This window comes from Mytilus californianus, unplaced genomic scaffold (genome assembly GCF_021869535.1).
Source record: "Mytilus californianus isolate M0D057914Y unplaced genomic scaffold, xbMytCali1.0.p SCAF_8, whole genome shotgun sequence".
In the NCBI taxonomy this organism is placed as follows: domain Eukaryota; kingdom Metazoa; phylum Mollusca; class Bivalvia; order Mytilida; family Mytilidae; genus Mytilus; species Mytilus californianus.
The window spans coordinates 29,322,178-29,342,571 of NW_026262734.1; the positions used below are offsets into that span (position 1 = coordinate 29,322,178).

The following is a 20,394-nucleotide window of genomic DNA, read 5'->3' on the forward strand; positions in this document are numbered from 1 at the left end:
TCCACATTCAAGAACTTCATACATACATTAAACAAATGTTTACTTTTAATTTGATTTGGATCTAAATAGTGGAGAAAGTATAGAAATATAGATTTCACCACTGCAACGAGTGTGTTACGATATTTCTCCACTCGAGACAGTTAAATTTTAATATTCAAAGCGCGAGGCTTGCCGAGCTTTTTAAATAATTAAAATTTAACTGTTGAGAGTGGAGAAATATCGTAATACACGAGTTATAGTGGCGGAATCTGTTTCTCTAATGATTTTTATCCTTCTTTTTCAAAGATTTGCAGAAAAATGTGTTCTTTATATATGACGTCATCATGCATTGTCGCCTTTTTTCATGACGTCACAATAGGAATTTCAGAAGAAACCGAGAAAATTTGACGTCATAATTAAAATTCGACTTATCATTTGCCGAGAACAGATATTTCACTAGTGAGGAGAAATATTTTTCTCACACCGATCAAGAAATGTGAAAATAGCACAAAAATTAGAGAAACTTATTTTTATGTGAGAGAATACATGTAAAAGACAGTATGTCTGATATGACCAAAGTAAGTGAGGCATATAAGAATGGACTAGGTGGCCTACTTTTGCTTGCTTAGATAACTTTTCATAGAAATGCAAGTAAAAAACGAAGTATGTTTACCTACATGTGTATATCATCTGTTGTCTTTTTATTATTATTAATATTATTTTGTGGATATAATTGTCCTTTTATAGGCTGCAAATTATAGGTTTCATAACGAGTGAGAATTGGATATTGCTTGATATCCGATTCTCACGAGTTATTAAACTTATTTCTGATATGGTCAACACTCTCATTATGTTAAATTAAAAATTCCGCGAATAGTTGATCTAGTCTTATGCACATAATTGTATGACGTCAAATGTCCTGTTCAGGCGTCAATTTTTAACATCAGAAACTTTTTGTACGCTTCAGAATGTAATAAACTTTGACAATAAGAAGATTTTCAGCTGAAAAGTGTGAGTGTTTTGTATATTATAGAAGAAATCTCATATGTCCGTTGCCATGGCGAAATGTAAATCGTCTAAACCTTTGAATGTCATCAAAATCAATAACCTAACGAACAGCCAATGGAAATGTCGTAATATCGTCTCATGGTGATGGACAATTCACACAATTTAAGGCAGTTTTCGTATCACTTTTTCGTATCACACTCCTAGCAGTGTGGTACGAGAAATATCTCTTCATACAAGAAATAGACAACAGGACACAACCATAAGAAAATTGATAATAAAACACTTTTTTTTCTATTTTTACATACATTTTCATGTCACAATAAGACGCTATCGTCCTGATATGTATGTAATATTTGCCACTGGATCACATAGCTCAACTAAAATATTTCCAACTCTTTACATTATGTGTTTTTTTCCTCGTATGATGACAATCACTACAATGTACTGTCTTTATGTTTGATTATAAAATTTGATATAATTGGTTTATATTTTTCAGTAATGACAGAAGCACTACAATAAACATTAACTTACTTTCGAACAAGGTAATAATAAGAGCTTGTTTTGTCTTTTTTCTGTGGCTCTTTAGCAATACGTTCCAAAATTTCTTCATATTTTTCCCGGTTACATATGTTACATTTTAATTTTCCCTCAAAATATTTGCAGTTACTTTTGTGTGTAAGTCTGCTCTGAATTTTAAGACATCTGTGCCTGAGCCATTTTTCTACTGTAAAAAAGATCTTAATTATTTCCGTGGAATCCCTAGTAAAAATTATGGATTTTTTAAAATCACTAATTAGTTCAGTGATTATATCCCTGAAATTTCAAATTCACTGTAACATATGCATACCCTGCCACGTCTGATCTGTGTTTTTGTTAGATGTTTTTATGCTTTGTATCGATCTGATGAGTTAAGCCCCTTTCAACTGATTTTTATAGTTGTTCTTATGTTGAACTGTTACACCACTGTACCAGATTAGGGGAGGGTTTGTGCCTTCAAACATGTTTAACCCGCCACATTGTTGATGTCCCAATTCAGGAGCCTGTAGTTCAGTGTTGTCGTTACTTCATGTCTGTCATATTTGTTTTTCGAAAATTGTTTTGTTAAAAATTAGGCCATTGGTTTTCTCAAATGGATTGTTTTATATTTTTCATGTCAGGGATTTTTATATCCGACTAGTATACGGTATGGGTTTTTCTCATGGTTGAATGCCGTACGGTTGTCTATAGTTGCTTACATCCACTTCAACTGGACTTCGGTTGATATTTGTTTTATTGGCAATCATACCATATCTCCTTATTTTTATATGGTTACGTTTTTACAAATGACCTTATCAATGATACCTCACAGGAGTTTTGACTACAGGGCTGTTGATAACCGCAGGAATGAAACTTTCATAAGCAGTGAATTAAATTAGAAAAATGGCGTGATTATATATTATTTGCTTATTTTGTAGTTGTAACTTATTTAACATATACTTATTGTAGTTCATGCTGGTAATGATGGAAACTGGAATTCACTTGGATTTTTTAAATGACAATACAGTTTATCAAAAAAATCATTAAATATCTAAAAAAAGAGGCAAAGAATGGTATTATTTTATTGTATGTTTGACAGAAAAAAAATTTGTTTATTTGCACTCATTATGAAACAGTCGGAGTAAAATTTGCATACTTTTGTGCTTTGGGAATTCCTATATGAAGATTAAGAACAAGATAAGGTATATTTTTAAATTACAAAAGTGCGAACATGTCATAATGTACCTAGAGAGATATGTTTATTTACTGTAAAGTTGACAATGAAAAACTTAAAGTGTAATGTTTTTGACGGGAGGTAGTGTATCATTGTAGCAGCATAAATATAGGTAGAAATCAGTTTGCAGCTTTGTCCTTTGTTGCGTGAATAGTCTGAGGAAAGGTACCATCATAGTTTATCTAAGTTTGTTTCAATTTGTGAAGACCGAAATTTGATTTTTAAACCACCTGCTGTACATGTTGACTTTTAGAAAGAGTCATGGTTGTAATAAGGAATTTACTTCCATCCACCCCACCCTCTTGAAGTGTTGTCGTTTTCATCTGACATAAATATGATAGGGAAATGTTGATTCTTTTAGCTGTATATACATATATAATGTTTTGTGTTTTTGATATAAATGATTTTTTAAACTTTATTACCATGATAACCCATATGTTTATGTTGATAAAGCGCAAATGTTCTATTGAAAAAGCGCAAATGTCCTTTTTTAAAAAGCGCAAACTTTTTCCTAAAAATCAAAGCGCAAATATCCTATCAAAAAGCGCAAAGTATCCCGCCAACCGAAATTTTTTTCAATGACCTACAACTAGAATTTTCACAGATTACCGGAAAGACAATTCATCTGATATTTTTGTGTCGATATATAAAACATAAGTAGTGTGCTCAGATTAGAATAATAAATCAAAAACTGATCAACTGTAATACCTGATAATTTGTAGGTTATTATGTTAATAACCTATGTATTACAGTTGATCAGTTTGATATGAGGCTTTCGTTTAATTATTCATGTTATTCTAATACAAAGATATTGTGAACACACTATTCAATTCTTGGATAGATATGAAAACACAAATAAAAAAAAGTGCGTACAATTCTAAATTAAATTCTTCTTATCCACAGCTACATTTAACAGGTCGGGTACATTTTCTTATATGGATATGCAATATTGAGCATACGAAATTAAATGCTTACGCCAATGCACGTTTTAGTGTTCTTTACAAATTAAGCATTTTTTTCAAACTGGGCGATTGATCTGCAAATCAACTGAATGAGTTGCAATGCATGACGGACTACTATGTGTTTACAGTTTTTTTTATAACTGCATGATATACAAACACGATTTTTCATATATGCCGGAAAAAGAATGTATCTTACTTTTTCTTCATTTGTGTTTACATTTACATTATAAAATAGTTAGTTCTATGCTCAAATTCACGATTAATTTCCTTGTTGCTATATATACGAACAGAGTGGTTTAAAAACTCGGACCATATGTCCAATAATGAATGAATAAACAAGGAAAAATTTAGGCATTCGTTCCGACTCATATGAAAATAAGAAGAGGTCTGCAAGGACAGGCGCACAGTTGGTTCCCATAGGAATGCCGACAATTTGTTGAAAAAGTCTACCTCTAAATTCGACAAATATGTTGTCAATAAGAAACGCCAGCATACTGATCACTTGTTCCTCTGTGTAGCATGTTTTACCATTTTGTTCACTTTTAACAAAATATGCCGTATTATATGGTATCAAAAAGCAATACATCTTTAGAGTATGCTACCGTTTTTATAGTGAAAAGCATTGTGGATTATTTCTTTTAGACGATTTTTCAATTTCACATGGGGAATGGTGGTATACAGTTTTGATTAGACAAAAGATTTGATAGAATTAATTTCAGAGAAAGATCGAAATTTAAAATTATTCAGAAGTTCCTTAGAGTTTTTTCGAATCCACATATGGTTAATACCACTATGCAAGTAAACAGTTTCACAGTACTTTTGAATACCCTCTTTCACTGCGGACAGAATTTTTGTCAATTTAATGGACAATTCCTTTGTAGAACATGCAGATGAGCCGGCAATGTACCGTTGTTTGTATGGAATTTTGTGAAGCTTAGGTATCCAATACAATCAAGATAAGTCCTCAGATTTGCTGTTCAATGTAATGTTCATTGAAGCCATGAAGGACTTCTGATTAGCCAAAATCTCATCCTTGTCAAATGATATGTTTTTGTTTGTGGGATTACCTGAGTTCTCATTTATTCCTATTTTTTTAACAAGACACTCGTAGTAATACGATTTACATACAAAAAAAAAATAGTTTTAAGATATTTCGTGAAACAAACCCCATACATTGAAGTTTTCTATAATGATAATCGAAATGTGTTAATTAATTTTTTCTATATTTCAATGATATGAGCTCTGTACATTTATTATTTTTTCAAAGGAAACTGTTGGGTGTGAAGATGAAAAGAATATTAAAAACAAATTTCTTTTAAATTTTTATCTTATGTATCGAAATGTGAAACAAGTGATTATTGACATCACCACTAGAAGGTCTCTGACAGACTGTGTATGCGTGAAATCGTTGTTATCGATGACAAACAAGTTAAAGGTAAATAATTCGCTATTATACACAACAAACGTATTACGGTTGTCCACACAATTACGATTTTGCCTCTACTATATTAACAATACTTTAATTCATTACATCGTATAGTATGTAAAAAGAATAAAGATACTGAAAGTATTGCAAACTATTTATTATAAAAACATCACAAAAAAGAAATAAAATCTAAAGCAATCTAAAATCATTTCAATAAACTATTCATAGATACCAGGAGTAAAGTTTTGTACGCCAGATGCGTGTTCCGATCATCCACAAAAGACGCTCGAATCAAAAAGGTAAACAAAGCCAAATAAAGTACGTAGTTGAAGAGCATTGGGGACTTAAAATTTCGAGAGGTTTTTCCAAATACAGATAAGGTAATCTATTCATTTATGTTAACTGCGACAAGTACTAATGTACTGCTCTATAATTTTCATCTTCATATTAACATTGATGAAACTGAAATATTTTAGAATTCCCGTTTACACAATGTGCTATTCATTTAAAATAATTTACTTACATAAACAAAGTATGTGATCATAACTGCAAACTCTTTTTATTCAATGCCTGTTCATCCAAGTAAGACATGTTCTCCTTTTTTTATAGACGTTGGGAACTATGACAGAGACACGATTAATCGACTTACTGATTGATAATGATCGTAAAACTTTAGTAGTGTCAGATTATGATATACCATTTTATGAAAGGCAAAGGGTATAATAACAATTTCTTGTCATTTAATTTATATGCATATAAAAATAACACACTAGCTATAATAAATAATGAAATATAGATAAATGTCTAAAATATTTTCAATACACAAATCACAAAACAGTAAATAATAAAGTATAATTCTATATTTGAAAGCAAATGGTATAGGTTTCAAAAGTCTTGATTACATAATCTTCATTTCAAATGTATATATATATAAACTAATTGTGTATATAAGATAACACTTTTACCATCATGAACTCACATTGAAAAACAAGCCTTTCAATTTTTAATGACTGAATCAATAAACACCTAAATTTCTTCACTCTATAAAACCGATATAAATAACACATGATAATAAATATACAACCAAAACAGTATATACTGCCAAAAACAATTCATTCTGTCAGCAAACGTGTAAAAATGTACAAACCAAAAACACAGACATTTGGTTAAAATATGAGGAAATAATATTTGCGATACATCTTCTTGCAATGGTTCATCAACAGTAAAAGCATATCAAGCAAGAGAGTGACGACATTAAGCATTTGAGAAAAAAGGCCTTTGTCACACGACAAAAATTGGAAATAAGACCAACTATGAATCAGAGGTATAAACTTCGCTATTTAGTTTTGGTTGGCTTATTTAAATTAAAATGTTCAACAAAATAGACAAAAGAAAAGCAGTTTTATTCATTTATGGATTTAAAAGTCGACACCAATTATGATTTCATCGACTAAAAGAAAATATACATGCTACAGAAAAAGTGGAGACATAAATTGAAATGAGTAATTAGTATCTGCATGAAAACTAATAATAGTAACTAGATGTTTCAAATAGTTCAAAGGAAGATGTTGGCAGTTGCAAACTAAAAGAGAGGCGAAAGATACCAAAGGTACATTCAAACTCACAAGTCAAAAATAAACTGACAACGCCATGGCTAAAAACGAAAAACACAAACAGACAAACAACAGTACAAAAAACACAACATAGAAAACTAAAGACTGAGCAACACGAAACCCACCAAAAACTGGGTATTGATCTCAGGTGCTCCGGAAGGGTAAGCAGATCCTGCTCCACATTTGTCACCCGTCATGTTGCTCATTTTTGTACAAACCCGATGATAAGTCTAATTCGATAGGTCACATTCGGGAATAGGGGACGGGATTGTAGGTACGACAATTGGAACATATCCGTTGTCATCTATGAAACGGAAATTCCATAACAGTTAACCGACTCGTGATGGCGACGGTAAAATTTACGAAGGGACGATTTTAACTTCACCACCTGGAACTCTTGGTTTAATAGCTTCCGTGTGAGCAACAACTCTCTATCAAAGAAATCGTGATAGGAAATACATTACAATATGCATTAGAGACTTAACCTAGTAACATATATAACGTTACAGCTTCAATCCTTAATTCACAGCTGATATCGAAATCTTATGTTTGGACTGCAATGTAACTGCATATTTACATTTTCAGACAGCATTAAACGTCTTTTTCATCTTTTCTTGTTTTGTGAAAAGTGGCTTTGGAATTTTAATTTTTGGTAAATCATGTATGAGTCAAAGTTATCAAAACCTCTCCCTTTCCTGCAAGTGTTACCTATACAATATTTGGAATTTTGCCGTTCATTTTTCCGTTCCAAATCACTGATAAATGTTTCTGCAGCCCGAGCGTTTCCCAATTCTAACATTTTTACTGAATGGGGAGTCTGCATGGTGGGTGATTCGTGCATCGCAAGAGTTGTTTAGTTTGTTTACGAACGCGGTCTTGTTCTTCTGGAGTTCGTTCCCTTATTTTCGTTTTATATCTCGTATTTTCTTAATATACTTAAGAGATTTGAACACTTATTAACTACTGTTTCTTCTAATTAATACTAGATTAGATTAATATATTCTAACAAAAAGATTGAAATGTTTCATTAAACTTTGTTCATTAAAGCTATTGAAAATTACAGTTGCATACAACTTGTCTTTGTGAGGAACGAAACTTTTGTTCTGAAAAAAAAGTTTTGGCTACAAGAAAACTTATATGTGAGACATACATCATCAAAAATCATGATCTATAATTGATATCATAATCGTAGTAGTGATATGAAATATTTTACCGAAGTCTCGGTTTAACTGTTTAAACAATTCATTTTGCTGTATACTATACAGATGCGTAACATGGATGACATTTCATTGCACCAAATAGAATCATAAAAATAAAATTGAGAATGAAAATGGGGAATATGTCAAAGAGACAACAACCCGACCAAAGAGCAGACAACAGCCGAAGGCCAGCAATGGGTATTCAATGCAGCGAGGAAATCCCGCCCCCGGAGGTGGTCCTCAGCTGACCCCTAACTAAAATTGTGTGCTAAAACTCCAAAACATATAAATGAACTAAAATTAAAAAACATACTAGACTAACAAAGGCCAGAGGCCCCTGACTTGGGACAGGCGCAAAAATGTTACAAGATACTTTACTAAAAATTTCTTAATGGTCAAATTTGAATGATCTCACCGAAATCTTTAGCCAGTGACTAGTTAATTGGCTATTAACTGATATGTGTCAGAAATGCATGTTCGAAAATATTATTTGATATCAGTAACCGCAATTGAATTCTCATTTACTTCTTGGTGAATAAGTAGCCAATGTGTTGTATTAATTTTGAAAAACAAGCGACATAAAGATTTCCCAACTTTTGAAAACTCGATGGTCGCTCTTTTTGTCCCTTTTAAAATTTAAACTATAGGATTTAGTCGAATGTTTGTGGGCTTCTGTCAGCTCTTTTCTTTTTACTTTTTCCAGAATTTTATTTCGTTATGGCGTTGTCAATCATGGTTTGAACTGCTTTGTTAAATTCGCTCGTAGTCTTTTTTAACAGGGTATACTAAAACCGTACATAACATTTCATTATACTAATGAATAAGTAAAAAAATAATTTTAAATCTTCAAAATATTTCACATAATAACTTGCACATTCACATACATACATGCTTTACATACACATATATCATTTTCATCTCTCAAAATTTTTATTCTTAACTTTGTTGTTCGTTATTTGTCCTCAAGTAACATCCTAGAATACTCAAAATAAATTGTAAATCTCAGTATACTGTTTTGACTACAGTTTCTTTGTCTTCAACATGGTCATGAACTGGTTTTATGGACGTTTCTGCTTCATTATCACGGGGATGCGCGTCGGATGTCTTAATGCTATCTTTCGCTGGATGTTTTATTTTCTTTTGCCAAGTTTTGATGACGCCGAGAATTTTTACTGCTTCTGGCAAAGATTTAAGTTTGGAACTTTCGATATTTTTTGTTACCATTTCCCCAATACTTTCCATTTTTTCATGTTTTGGAATGTCAATCTTTCTTTGCGTTGCAAGTAACTCTCTGTCTTTATCTGATTTACTAATCTCCTCTGATCTTTTATGATAATGACCAGGAGACATAAGGGATTCCAATAGTTCTCTATATGCTACTTCAAGTAAATATTCTTTACTATGGATTAAGCTTGTGCTAGCTGTAATGTGGATTAAAGTTGAAAATCGATGATATAGCATGCAGAGGAATTGGAGGAGAAGCAGGAATCCAAAAACTATTGTAAATAATAATGCTATGGGAGCGATCTGCAGGTTTTTACTTGAACATTCGATTTTAATGGCTAAAGAATCTTTAAATGTATTTGCCTGAGTCAAACTATACATTGTAGTAACAAGGACCGCATTCACCAAAAACACAAACAAACTCACTCGATTACGCAAACTTAGCAAGTTACATTGAAGCTGTTGCTCGGTTGCATGGTCTCTTTGTATTGGCTTTAAGTATCTACTAATGTTCCGCTCCCAAAATTTAAATTCCGATGTTTCTATTTTAGGAACGTAATCATTAAAATACAAATGATATTTGTCGTCCTCCCATAATTCAGGCCATTGTTGTGATGGATCTTCTTGTTCATTGATCCTGTGCAAGGTTTGGTCTATGTGGGAAAAAAAAATCCATGTCAGTTGTTTTGAAAAATAATATATGGGGTTTTCATTCTTTTTAATATGATGTTGTTGATATCAACTGCTGTGTTTTAATATATTTGGTTTGTGGGTCCATTAACGTTGTAATTTGAAATAAAAAAAGCAACAATTATCAGAAGCAGTATATAACAATTGTATAATGGTATAGCTTTTTACACATACTTTTAAAGAGATCCCAGCGAATATGAATTAGATCAAGTCTACCGGACTAGGACTATGCTACTTAATTGCAATCATATATGAAAGAATTTCTCGATTGATTGATTGATTGATTGGTGTTTGACGTCAATTTCATCACTATTGTTCTTTTTCGTGGTGTTCGTTTTTTATTGGTGGGGGAAACATGAGTGCCCGGAGAGAACCACCGACCTTTGGAAGGAAAACTGACAATCCTAGTCAATTTAGTTTAGCGTCGAGTGCTCCTGCTATATGTGGGATTCGAACTCACAATCTCAGTTGTGACAGGCTATTGATACAGTAATTCGATTACTTAGATCACTCGGCCATAGAGGCCCTCCGCATTTCACGAAAGTTAATGATTTTCACTGTTGTGTTTAGTAATATCTATGATCATACTAGAAATTTAAAATCATCCAGAATCTTCCTGGTACATATCTGGATATAGGAATTTTAGTTAGTACTGGATTTTATAAGTATAAATTTCATATAAGATCTTTTTACGCATTTCACAAACCTTTTTTAAACTTGTCTTGTGAATACTTCTCGAAAAACATTACGACCTGCATCCTTTTGTTTTTTGTTTGTTTTGGTAAGAGGGGAAGGTCCACTTGTATCTCTTTATTTACAAACGGTACACTGTTGACATCTGTTTGTGTTTCCTGGTCTATTGTTGACTGGCTGCTGCTCATTTCCACTTGTATTCCTATATCTTCAGATGGTGTCTTTTCTGTTTTATCTTTTGCTATTCTTTTATTCATTTCTGCATTCAAAAAGTCTTCTTTCTTGTAGCTATTATCAGCACATAACATGCAACTGAAAATTTTTTAACAAAAAGAAATTTCAAAAACAAGCGTTTACAAGTATTCAGGTTGTGTAAATCAGAGAAATTTTGATTGTACATTTTCATTTAACTATAGCGATAACAAATTGTGAAAAGCCCAGTGCTTAATCTAGCAACAGATAACCTGAAGTCATCGCAGTAGGCACTTTCAGTGTTGGCTTTCAGGAAATCAAAATTACATCCTTACTTCCTTTTGTTTTATGATAAAAAAGGGCGATGAAATAAAAATTCCTTAACTTCACAAAAATCATGATAATGAACGATGTAGCTCGGTCGTCTATATGTTTGACAAACTACAATTATTTCCTACGGTGAAAGCAACGTTTGTATTTATACTTATGATGTTTATCAAAATCCAATCTTTAGCAAGGTACTGTTACATATGAAAAAAGGTTTTCATAATTTGAAAGCATACCAATGATTTTCAATTTTTAACAGTCACAAATGTGTTTCCAAGTTAAAATTTAAATATCTTTCATATAATAATTTTTGGGATGAAACTTACATGCATTGCAACAAACGTATTGTAAGATTGTTTTTGGGTGAATTTGACAACATTCCAGTAACGCCTGCATAAGGAGTATATATCTCCGAGTTTAAACGATATTTCAAAGCTTGCATTTCCTATCATGATTTCCTTAGGATGGTTGCTGCTCACAAGGAAGTTACTGAAGCAAGAGTTCCAAGTCGTGAAATTGAAATCACAGGATTTGTACTTACCTAACATGAGCACCACAAACGAGTGCCACATGTGGATCAGGATCTGCTTACAGCTTACCCTTCCGGAGCATTGAGATCACCCACAGGTTTTTGGTTGGGTTTGTGTTGCTTAGTCTTTAGTTTTCTGTGTTTTCTTTTGTATATTGTGGTTTGTCTTTTGGTCGTTTTTCGTTTTTGCCATGACGTTGTCAGTTTGTTTTCGACTTTTGGGTTTAAATGTCCCTTTGTTATATTTTGCACCCTTTTAATGTTATTCAGAGGAAATTAAAATGCACGCTGTATTTAGTTTTTAACTGTACTGACTATTTTTATTCCCTGTTTACCTTTTACATAAGTAAGAATACAATACCCTCTGATTTGAACACAATTGTAATTGACATGATTAAAAGAATGCACTTCATAAATTTCCGTTGATCTGTTTAAAAATTGTAGAGAAATGTATGTGTTTTTAACAAGTCGAGCGTCGTAATTATAAGATGTGTATCTAAAATTACGTATGTCAGGTAGAATAGCTTATTAAATATCTAATTATTCAAATCCTAGATGATCACATTTTAGTTCACAAAATGGCAATTGTGATCTTGAATATTAGTTTTCTGATTACGAGAAAAGCCCTTTTTACGAATATTCTATGATAATGTGTGTTCCATTGTAAAAAGAGACGGAAAAGGATGTATAATTACTGTAAGATTCTATAGTTTAAAAAGAAAACAATTTGTCGTGTGAAAAATTCCCACTGATTCTGATGCAATAGCTTATTCATCTGCCCAAAATATCTATGTATGTTCATCTAATGATTTATTGGAGGAATTGGTAGCTTTTTATAGACAGTTGACTTTCGTTTTATCCCTCTATCCCGAAATTAATTCAATCAATTAGGTTAAAATGTATGTCTCAATCCACAATTTTGCATTATATTTTCTCAGTATATCTACAATTCCTGTTTTCTCCTATTATGTCAAATCAACTTTGAAATAACAAGAGATATCAAGTATCTTTTAGTCGATTTACAATGAGGTTGTTGAATATGCTTGAACTCACCTTATAAAATTTCCGAACGAACAAAAATATCCACTGTCCATTATTTCTTTATTGCTTTTCGACACCTGCTCATATTCTCTAGTTCCCCATGATACAACATGCATGTTTCCAATTGAATAGAAAAACATCAGCATAGACATGGATGGGATGGCCACGAAATATAATAGGCCTGGTATTAAGCAAAATAATTCCTGTTGGAACAAAGGACAAAATTAAGGAACTTAATACAAGATTATATTATTTTCATTAACTTCATTTGAATTGAGTAATAATACAACAAACGTGACGATACAATTGAACATGTTGTTATGCTTGTTATTTAACATGCATGCTCATATAATTAAGGGTTTAAAACGACTGAGAGACAAAATACATAAAGGATTATCGTTCAATCCCTATTAATGTCACATTAATTTATTATATCTGTTTGGGTTACTCAACCAATTTATTGAGGAACTATAAACAACTGCCATTCCAGAGGGAGGTTTAGGTAGGTATGAAATCAGGTGTAACACAGCATTGTCTTCGGAAAATAAATCTATCAGATCAGGAATATGACAGTTGTTTGTTGTTTGTTGGTTGATAATGTTTGATTTTGTCAGTTTTTTATGGACTTCCCCTTTTTGAATTTACTTTTGAGTTCGGTATTTTTGTTATACTTTTTAAGTAATGTATCATGCTTAAAATAATTACAATCTTGTGTAAATTAGAATACGTACTTTGGGATGAAGTAAAGCTGTGATGACAAAAATTCCAGCAACAAATAGGAGGAAAACGGTTGTTATTGAACACCATCCCTCATTTACAGCATCTCTTGTTACGCCAATTAAAACGATTATCATGACTAGGGCATATACTGACGATAAGATAGCTGCATATTGAATCTAGAATGAGATGAACCTAAAGTCATTGAATTTACTCTTTAAAAAATTCTGCATTTACAAAAAAACACGTGATTAAAACGCTATTTTGTTGTTAGTAAAAGATGTAAATTAGTCAATTTGTTATCCCTTTATAAGGGTGTTGTTTTAGAATAGACCGGAAACTCAATATGCGAGACGGTGTGTATCCAAATGAAAAAAAAACCAAAGGATATCGAAAGGCACAAATAACTATAAAAATAAAATTGTTAAATAAAAATATATTACAAATTTACGATAAGTCTTAGAAACACTGGTGATCTTCAATGAAATTAAATTAACGACGCTTTCAATATATTTCAATATATTAAAATTATTCCATAATCTTAAACCAATATATAATATTCAGCAGTTCTTCAAATTGTTAAACATTTTACAGATATCCGTAACGGAACTGCAATGCGAGATAAAGCTGAACCACCGTACGATACACACAAAATATGTGGGTTATTCAAATTAGAATGTATCAAATTATATCATAATATATATATATGTTGGTAAAAAGGGTAACTTAAAATTTCTGGGATTATTTTTCCTAGGTAAACACACAAAGAATTAATATTGGTTCCATTTTTATCAACGTGAACTATAGTGATTATTTCAAACAAATAAGAAATATTAAACAAAATATTGAGATGTCAAAAATACACATTTTAGTGCACCTTCTTGGTGTTTAGTTTCATTTTGTCGATAAAATGTAGGATTGCAATTTAAAATACAAAGAAACATATGAGTGGCCTCTTTTTACACAAAAAGAAATTAATTGTTGTATGACATTTTGAAAACAGCTTTATACTTACGAAGGCCTTTTTTGTGCCGATATATGTGTAAATATAATTTTATTTAATCATATTCGTTAATAATTTTTGTCTTTTATCAATATCTTTGCACAAATCTTGAAATCGATTTTTATACATCTTTGCTTTCAAATATTGGGCTTTTGAGCGTTCCTGATGAAGGTAAATCCAGAAAAGCGCTTCAGACGCACTAAATTTATAACATGATGTTTTCATTTTTTGAAAATATATATTTATATCTAGTGCTAAAAATACCAACAATCAACATTCAATCTATCTAGGCGTGAATCAGTTAAAAATAAACTATCAGGGTAGGGCAGCGGTAAAAAAAGAGGGGCGAAAGATACCAGAGGGACATTCAAACTCATTAATCGAAAATAAACGCTAACTGACGCTGATGATACATGTTGCACCCGTTCGCGCGTCGTGTTTAAACAATCATTTTTATTCAAGTTGCATCAAAAATATTCATTTTCCGGAAGAACCAAACCCTCCCCCCTTTTCCCAACTTCATCAAAAGAAAGATGAATGGACGGTTACTAGAGATGTACACATTTGATTATGAATACAGAGATTAGGTTTGATGTTAAACCATCCTACAGTCCTAGCAGTATCTGTATCTATGTCATGGCCCCCTGATATACCTTAATTGGAATAAACATAATATATTGTAGTGTATTGTGTAGTTTATAATTTGCTGAATTTTCTCATTACAAGATGATTTAGAGTATTCAGCAGTTTGCAATTTTGCGAGCAATACCTTCAAAGATGAAAATATCTTTTTTTTAAATTGCTAGTGGATTATTTCTAGATAGTATAAAACTTTCATTTCATGAATAAGTTTCTTTTGAATTTCTTTATCTTCTCACCGCACTACATTTTCTCTATTTATAAAGTTTTTATATTTATTTTCTTATTCCTCTAAGGCACACCCTGAGCTAACAATAGAGGAACTTGGTTGAATTTGCTTTTAAAATGTGTTTGGTTTTTTTTTTCAATATTCATTTATCAAAATAACCCTTTCTCTTAATATGCATAAATAGTGGCATTCGTTTGGACATTTTAATTTTTTACGTATCATAGTATTTAATTTAAATGGACACCACAAATAACCTTGAATTTTAACCCAATCACTATAAAAGTGTGCATTATTCAATAAATTAAAATAATCCAAACAACATTTTGCATGGGCGAGTTAACATATTCATTAATATATCAAACGGTAATTAGAGAAACGACATAGCGTTTAAATATAATTTTACTTATGTTGATGATATGTTTATTATAAGCCCAACAGTTGCTTAGTTGAGATTACTTTTATCTATGTAAGAAGAATTTGCAAATGAAAATGATATTCTATATGTCAAGAAATCTATGCGAATGATTTTTAAAACTAAGTATCTGGAGATTAACAATGTGCTTAAATTTCATTTATGTGGTATTTTTTTTAGAATTTATAGATAATCTAAATAAATCCGACAAGGTTGGTAGTATTTACGGTAAATAATGGTTGGTGAATAGGGATGTAACAACAACAATCTAGATTGCAAATTTGGTTCTGACGAAGGTATTCTTTTTTCACAAGGTTTTGCTTTTTTTAAGGTAAATAACGGTGGTAACGACCAAAAATAAAACATTAAAAATTTGGTTCTGACAAGGCATTCTTCTTTTCACAAGGTTTTGCCTTTCTCTTAAAGGTAAACAACTGTCGGTTCTGAGGAGGTAACGACCTAAAATCTGCATAGAAAATTTGGTTCTGACAAGGTATTGATGGTTTTACTGTAAATAACGGTTGGTTTTGAGGAGGTAACGACTTTAAGTTTACATAGAAAATTTGGTTCTGACAAGGTATTGCCATATTTATTGGAAATAACGGTTGGTTCTGAGGAGGTAACGACCTAAAGTAAGTCTACATCGAAAATTTGGTTCTGACAAGGTATTGTTGTTTTGACTGTAAATAATGGTTGGTTCTGAAGATGAAAAGACCTACAGTCTACATAGAAATGTTGTTCTTACAAGGTATTTCTATATTTACTGCAAATAACGGTTGGATCTTAGGAGGTAACGACCTAAAAACTATATAGAAAATTTGGTTCTGGTAAGGTATTATTGTTTTTACTGTAAATAACGGTTAGTTCTGAAGAAATAACGACCTAAAAAGTGCATAGAAATTTTGGTTCTGACAAGATATTGCCATAATTATTGTAAATAGCGGTTAGTTCTAAGGAGGTTAAGACTTAAGGTCTACATAGAAAATTGGTTCTGACAATTTATTGCTATATTTATTGTAAATAACGGTTGGTTATGAGGAGGTAACGACCTAAAGTCTAGATCAAAAATTTGGTTTTGACATGGTTTTGCTTTATCTATTGTGAATAACGGTTTTTTTCTGAGGAGGTAATCAAATTAAATCTACATAGAAAATTTGGTTCTGACAAGGTATATTAATTGTTGTTTTTACTGTTAATAACGGTTATTGCTTTTACTGTAAATATAGGATTGGTTCTGAGGAGGTAACGACCTAAACTCCACATAGAAAACTTGGTTCTGAAAAGGTACATGTATATTGAAAGATAAAAAAAATAACGTGGCGCTAATACGCGTCCGCAATTTTCCTATAGGCTCATTTTCAGTTCTCCAGCAGTATGTATGTAACAGTAAAAATAATTTTAAACTCAGTATAGCAATACATGTATATACATGTATAAATATTTTTTTTAAGTTTATGAAAAAGACTCCTTAATATAAAAAAATGAATAGGTTTAACAACTTTCTGATTTTCTGATTTTGACAATGTGAGTAAACATATACGAGGGAACTTTTATTATTTTTAGGAATAAATAATAACTTATTTAATTATTTCACCCATACGGGCCAGGAGGAAACAATACACACACAGTAACGCAGAATAAAGAATTACATGATGCCCATATATTGTGTCAATAAGAATAGTGGGGAACCTTATATAAACTACTGTTATTGTAAAATCGCTTGAATAAGAGTAAGAACACATTAAATCTCTGAAAATAAGTCAAATATTAAAGAAAATGTTTTTTTTTTAATTGGAAAAACGAAAAGAAAGAGAACTAGAATTGCCATTGCAAGCAATAGCGCATGTCACCCTGGTCCGCCAATTGCCCCTAAACGGCAGCCATTTCAAAATTTTGAACAGTGAATGCATATCTATCCTTGACACACCATTTATATTAATTTTCAGAAAGTTTGGAGCATTTTGAAACGTTTTTACATTTTGCATTTCTGTAAAGTTTCAGAAAGTTTAAAGTATTTCAATTTTTTAGGGATTGTTTCCATAGTAACCGCAGCCGTTTTAAAAATTCCAAAGACAGATGCCATGTAACATTTCAGTACAGTAACATTGGATTCGAATTAATATTCTGTGATAAAATGCTACTTTTATTTGTTTTCCCGTAGGGATCAATGTCAAATTCTCCCCCTGTTTCTTTCCATGGCAATGGCAGCCATTTTGAAAATTCCGAATACTGTTTGCACATCTACACATTCCAGACAATACTATCATACACTTTCATTAAGTTAGGTCTAAAAGTAAAAGATGAACAATGATTTATAAATTCGAAAAAAAATCACACTTTGCAATTTCCATGGCAACCGAAGCAATCTTGAACATTCAAAAGTCAGGTGCACAACTTCACATGGTGGGTCATATTATGACATAGTTCTATCATTATCAGTCCATCGATTTCGAATGGACAAATTACTGCATAAAAATTTCTAGAATGTTCCATAAAAATTTCGAATTTCGGAGTTTCCATGGAAACGGTAGCCATCTCGCACATTCCAAAGTCAGGTGCACAACTACGTGTGATTGCCCTCATTATGGTGAAGTTCCATGAACATCGGTCAATACAATTCCGAGAACTAGTCTGGACAAAATGGTTTCCACCCCAAAATAATATTCAATATGAAAAAAAAGATATTAAAACAATTTCTCGGTTTTCAGTAGTACTGTCAAGTAAACATTTAAATGGGTTTTAGTAATTCACATTTTCCGTTTTCCTCTATTTTAAGCAATAGGTGTAAAATAATACAATAAAATATTGAGCGTTCATTTCAGAATTAATATTTAACCAAAATTCGCAAAGGGTTTCCCCGTATCACGACTGCGATTGTTGCGGTCAGTGCGGAATAAGTGAAATGTTGACTGCAAAAAACACAATTTTGCTCCATATACTATTCATTGATCACGGAGAAGGTTATATGGCCTAGTTTCATAAATTTCGAAGAAGTTTCCAACGACACGATAACGTCTGCAGGTGTGTTTGAGAAAACGGAGCACATAAACGTCTGTTTTTACTTGTTGGAAATAGACTATGTTTCGGTTTCTTCCGTACAATACATTATTTGGAGCTAACCGTTCTCAAAAAAAGGAAAATTTGATACTTTAACTTCCCTTGAACGTTTTTCTTCCCTTCAAATCCGCAATCCCGTGTCAATTATAGCCAACACTCCGCATGTGGAGTTTTACACGGTGAACTTAACTATATTTACAGTTTTCTTTTCAAACAATGCATAATCAAAACCATATTTTTTTATTTTATGATATAGGTTACCAGAACAAAACCATTAATTTGAATATTTATAGTAAATTCAATAATACCTTGTCAGACCCAAATGTTGTATTTAAAAGAATATAGGACAGGACCAACCAATATTTTCTCAGGATCAAAGTTTTTGTTTCATATTTAGTCGTGACTTCCTCAGAACCAACCATTATTACATTACTTTGATAGTATGAGTTCTATTATATACATTATCACTGTCCGCGATGGATAGTAAACTAGCAATTGATTGTAAGCAAATGTTATTGTTAGTATATTTATTCACAGAAAAACCCGAAATTAATTGAAATTAACAAATAACGGATTTTGGAAAAAAGATGGAGGCACAAAAAAAAATTGTTCTGTCCCTAAGTACCTGTGTTCACTAGGTTTGCTTACCTGAAATACTATAAATATATAAAATTGACAGCATATCAAACTACAGAGTATGCTTCATACATACAAAGATATTTCGCTATATCATTTCGTCGATAATATTAGAATACACATCCGATGTATGCGGTTGCAAACGATAGTATTCATTGGAGGGGCTATAATACCAAGCGATAAGAAATTTTCTTGGTGTTGGTATGCCGGGCTCCTCCCATATCCGCCATAACATGAGAAATGGGACGGTACCCTATCTCTCACAACACACAATGTCATGTAATTGTGTTATTGTGTAGATTGACCTGAGACTATCGGAATCTCGCATGTGCCACAAAGTATTTCGCTGGACCAAGAGATTTCTAACCTAACCGATACTGTAATACCTGGTTCAATAACACTTCTTTCATCTTTTGGACTAGACTATATATCACAACCCGACAACACATTCAGTTTTTTTCTTCAATTCCCTCATGTCTAGAACAGCGTTTAAAACCTATTCGAAAGAATGTTATAATCCTGGGGACACTTCCATCCTTTTGTGGTAGGGATGAGCAGCTGAGACTTCTAGTACCCCACCCTTTTCGTATACTTTGAGTATCAAATATACACAATTTCAAGTGGAAGAATGTCCAAAGAAATGTTTCTCTAGAAATCAACCTGCAGCATTGTGAAGAATGCGACGTGGGACATTTCTGTCAGACCTTTAAAAAGGGGAATTTTAGAAACACTCCCGTGGAACAAAGAAAATCAAACATGTGTGATAGTGGCGAAGAACAGAAGATGTGCTCCACGTCACAACTGCATCCGTAACGAACTCCTTCGCAACCTTTAAGACTGACATGACTGTGACTTCTCAAACCTTTCGTTCATGAACAAATTCGAAAAACTCCTTAATAGTAATAATATCTAAATTTAAACTGTCGTAAATGTCTCTCTTCGAGTGGAAATCTGTTAATTACAAAGAATTTCAATAACGATGGTTTTTTTAAACATTCAAAATTTATACCATTATTCCTTCGCTTCAAGAAGTCAGCAAAAACAACTGCATTTGATATACATGCACTA

General features: G+C 32.0%; 1 protein-coding gene across 1 annotated transcript; it reads right to left on the reverse strand.

Moving 5' to 3' along the window:
- Window positions 1-5,267: 5,267 nt before the first annotated feature.
- On the reverse strand, window positions 5,268-20,307 carry LOC127710532 (chitin synthase chs-2-like). The gene is made up of 4 exons (XM_052216464.1): window positions 13,365-20,307; window positions 12,646-12,836; window positions 10,558-10,856; window positions 5,268-9,814 (listed from the first exon to the last, which is right to left on the reverse strand). Exons 1-4 carry the CDS (start codon window positions 13,485-13,487, stop codon window positions 8,940-8,942), a joined length of 1,488 nt encoding a protein of 495 aa, XP_052072424.1. The 5' UTR covers window positions 13,488-20,307; the 3' UTR covers window positions 5,268-8,939.
- Between the last annotated feature and the right edge of the window lie 87 nt (window positions 20,308-20,394).

What these genes read in the sequence shown, in the direction of transcription:
- LOC127710532 (XM_052216464.1), bottom strand. Translation starts at nt 13,487, where the DNA reads ATGATAATCGTTTTAATTGGCGTAACAAGAGATGCTGTAAATGAGGGA. An exon ending in TCGTTCGGAAATTTTATAAG is followed by an intron (nt 10,857 to 12,645) that starts GTGAGTTCAAGC and finishes AAAAATTTTCAG; the next exon opens with TTGCATGTTATGTGCTGATA. An exon ending in ACAAGACAAGTTTAAAAAAG is followed by an intron (nt 9,815 to 10,557) that starts GTTTGTGAAATG and finishes TTTCCCACATAG; the next exon opens with ACCAAACCTTGCACAGGATC.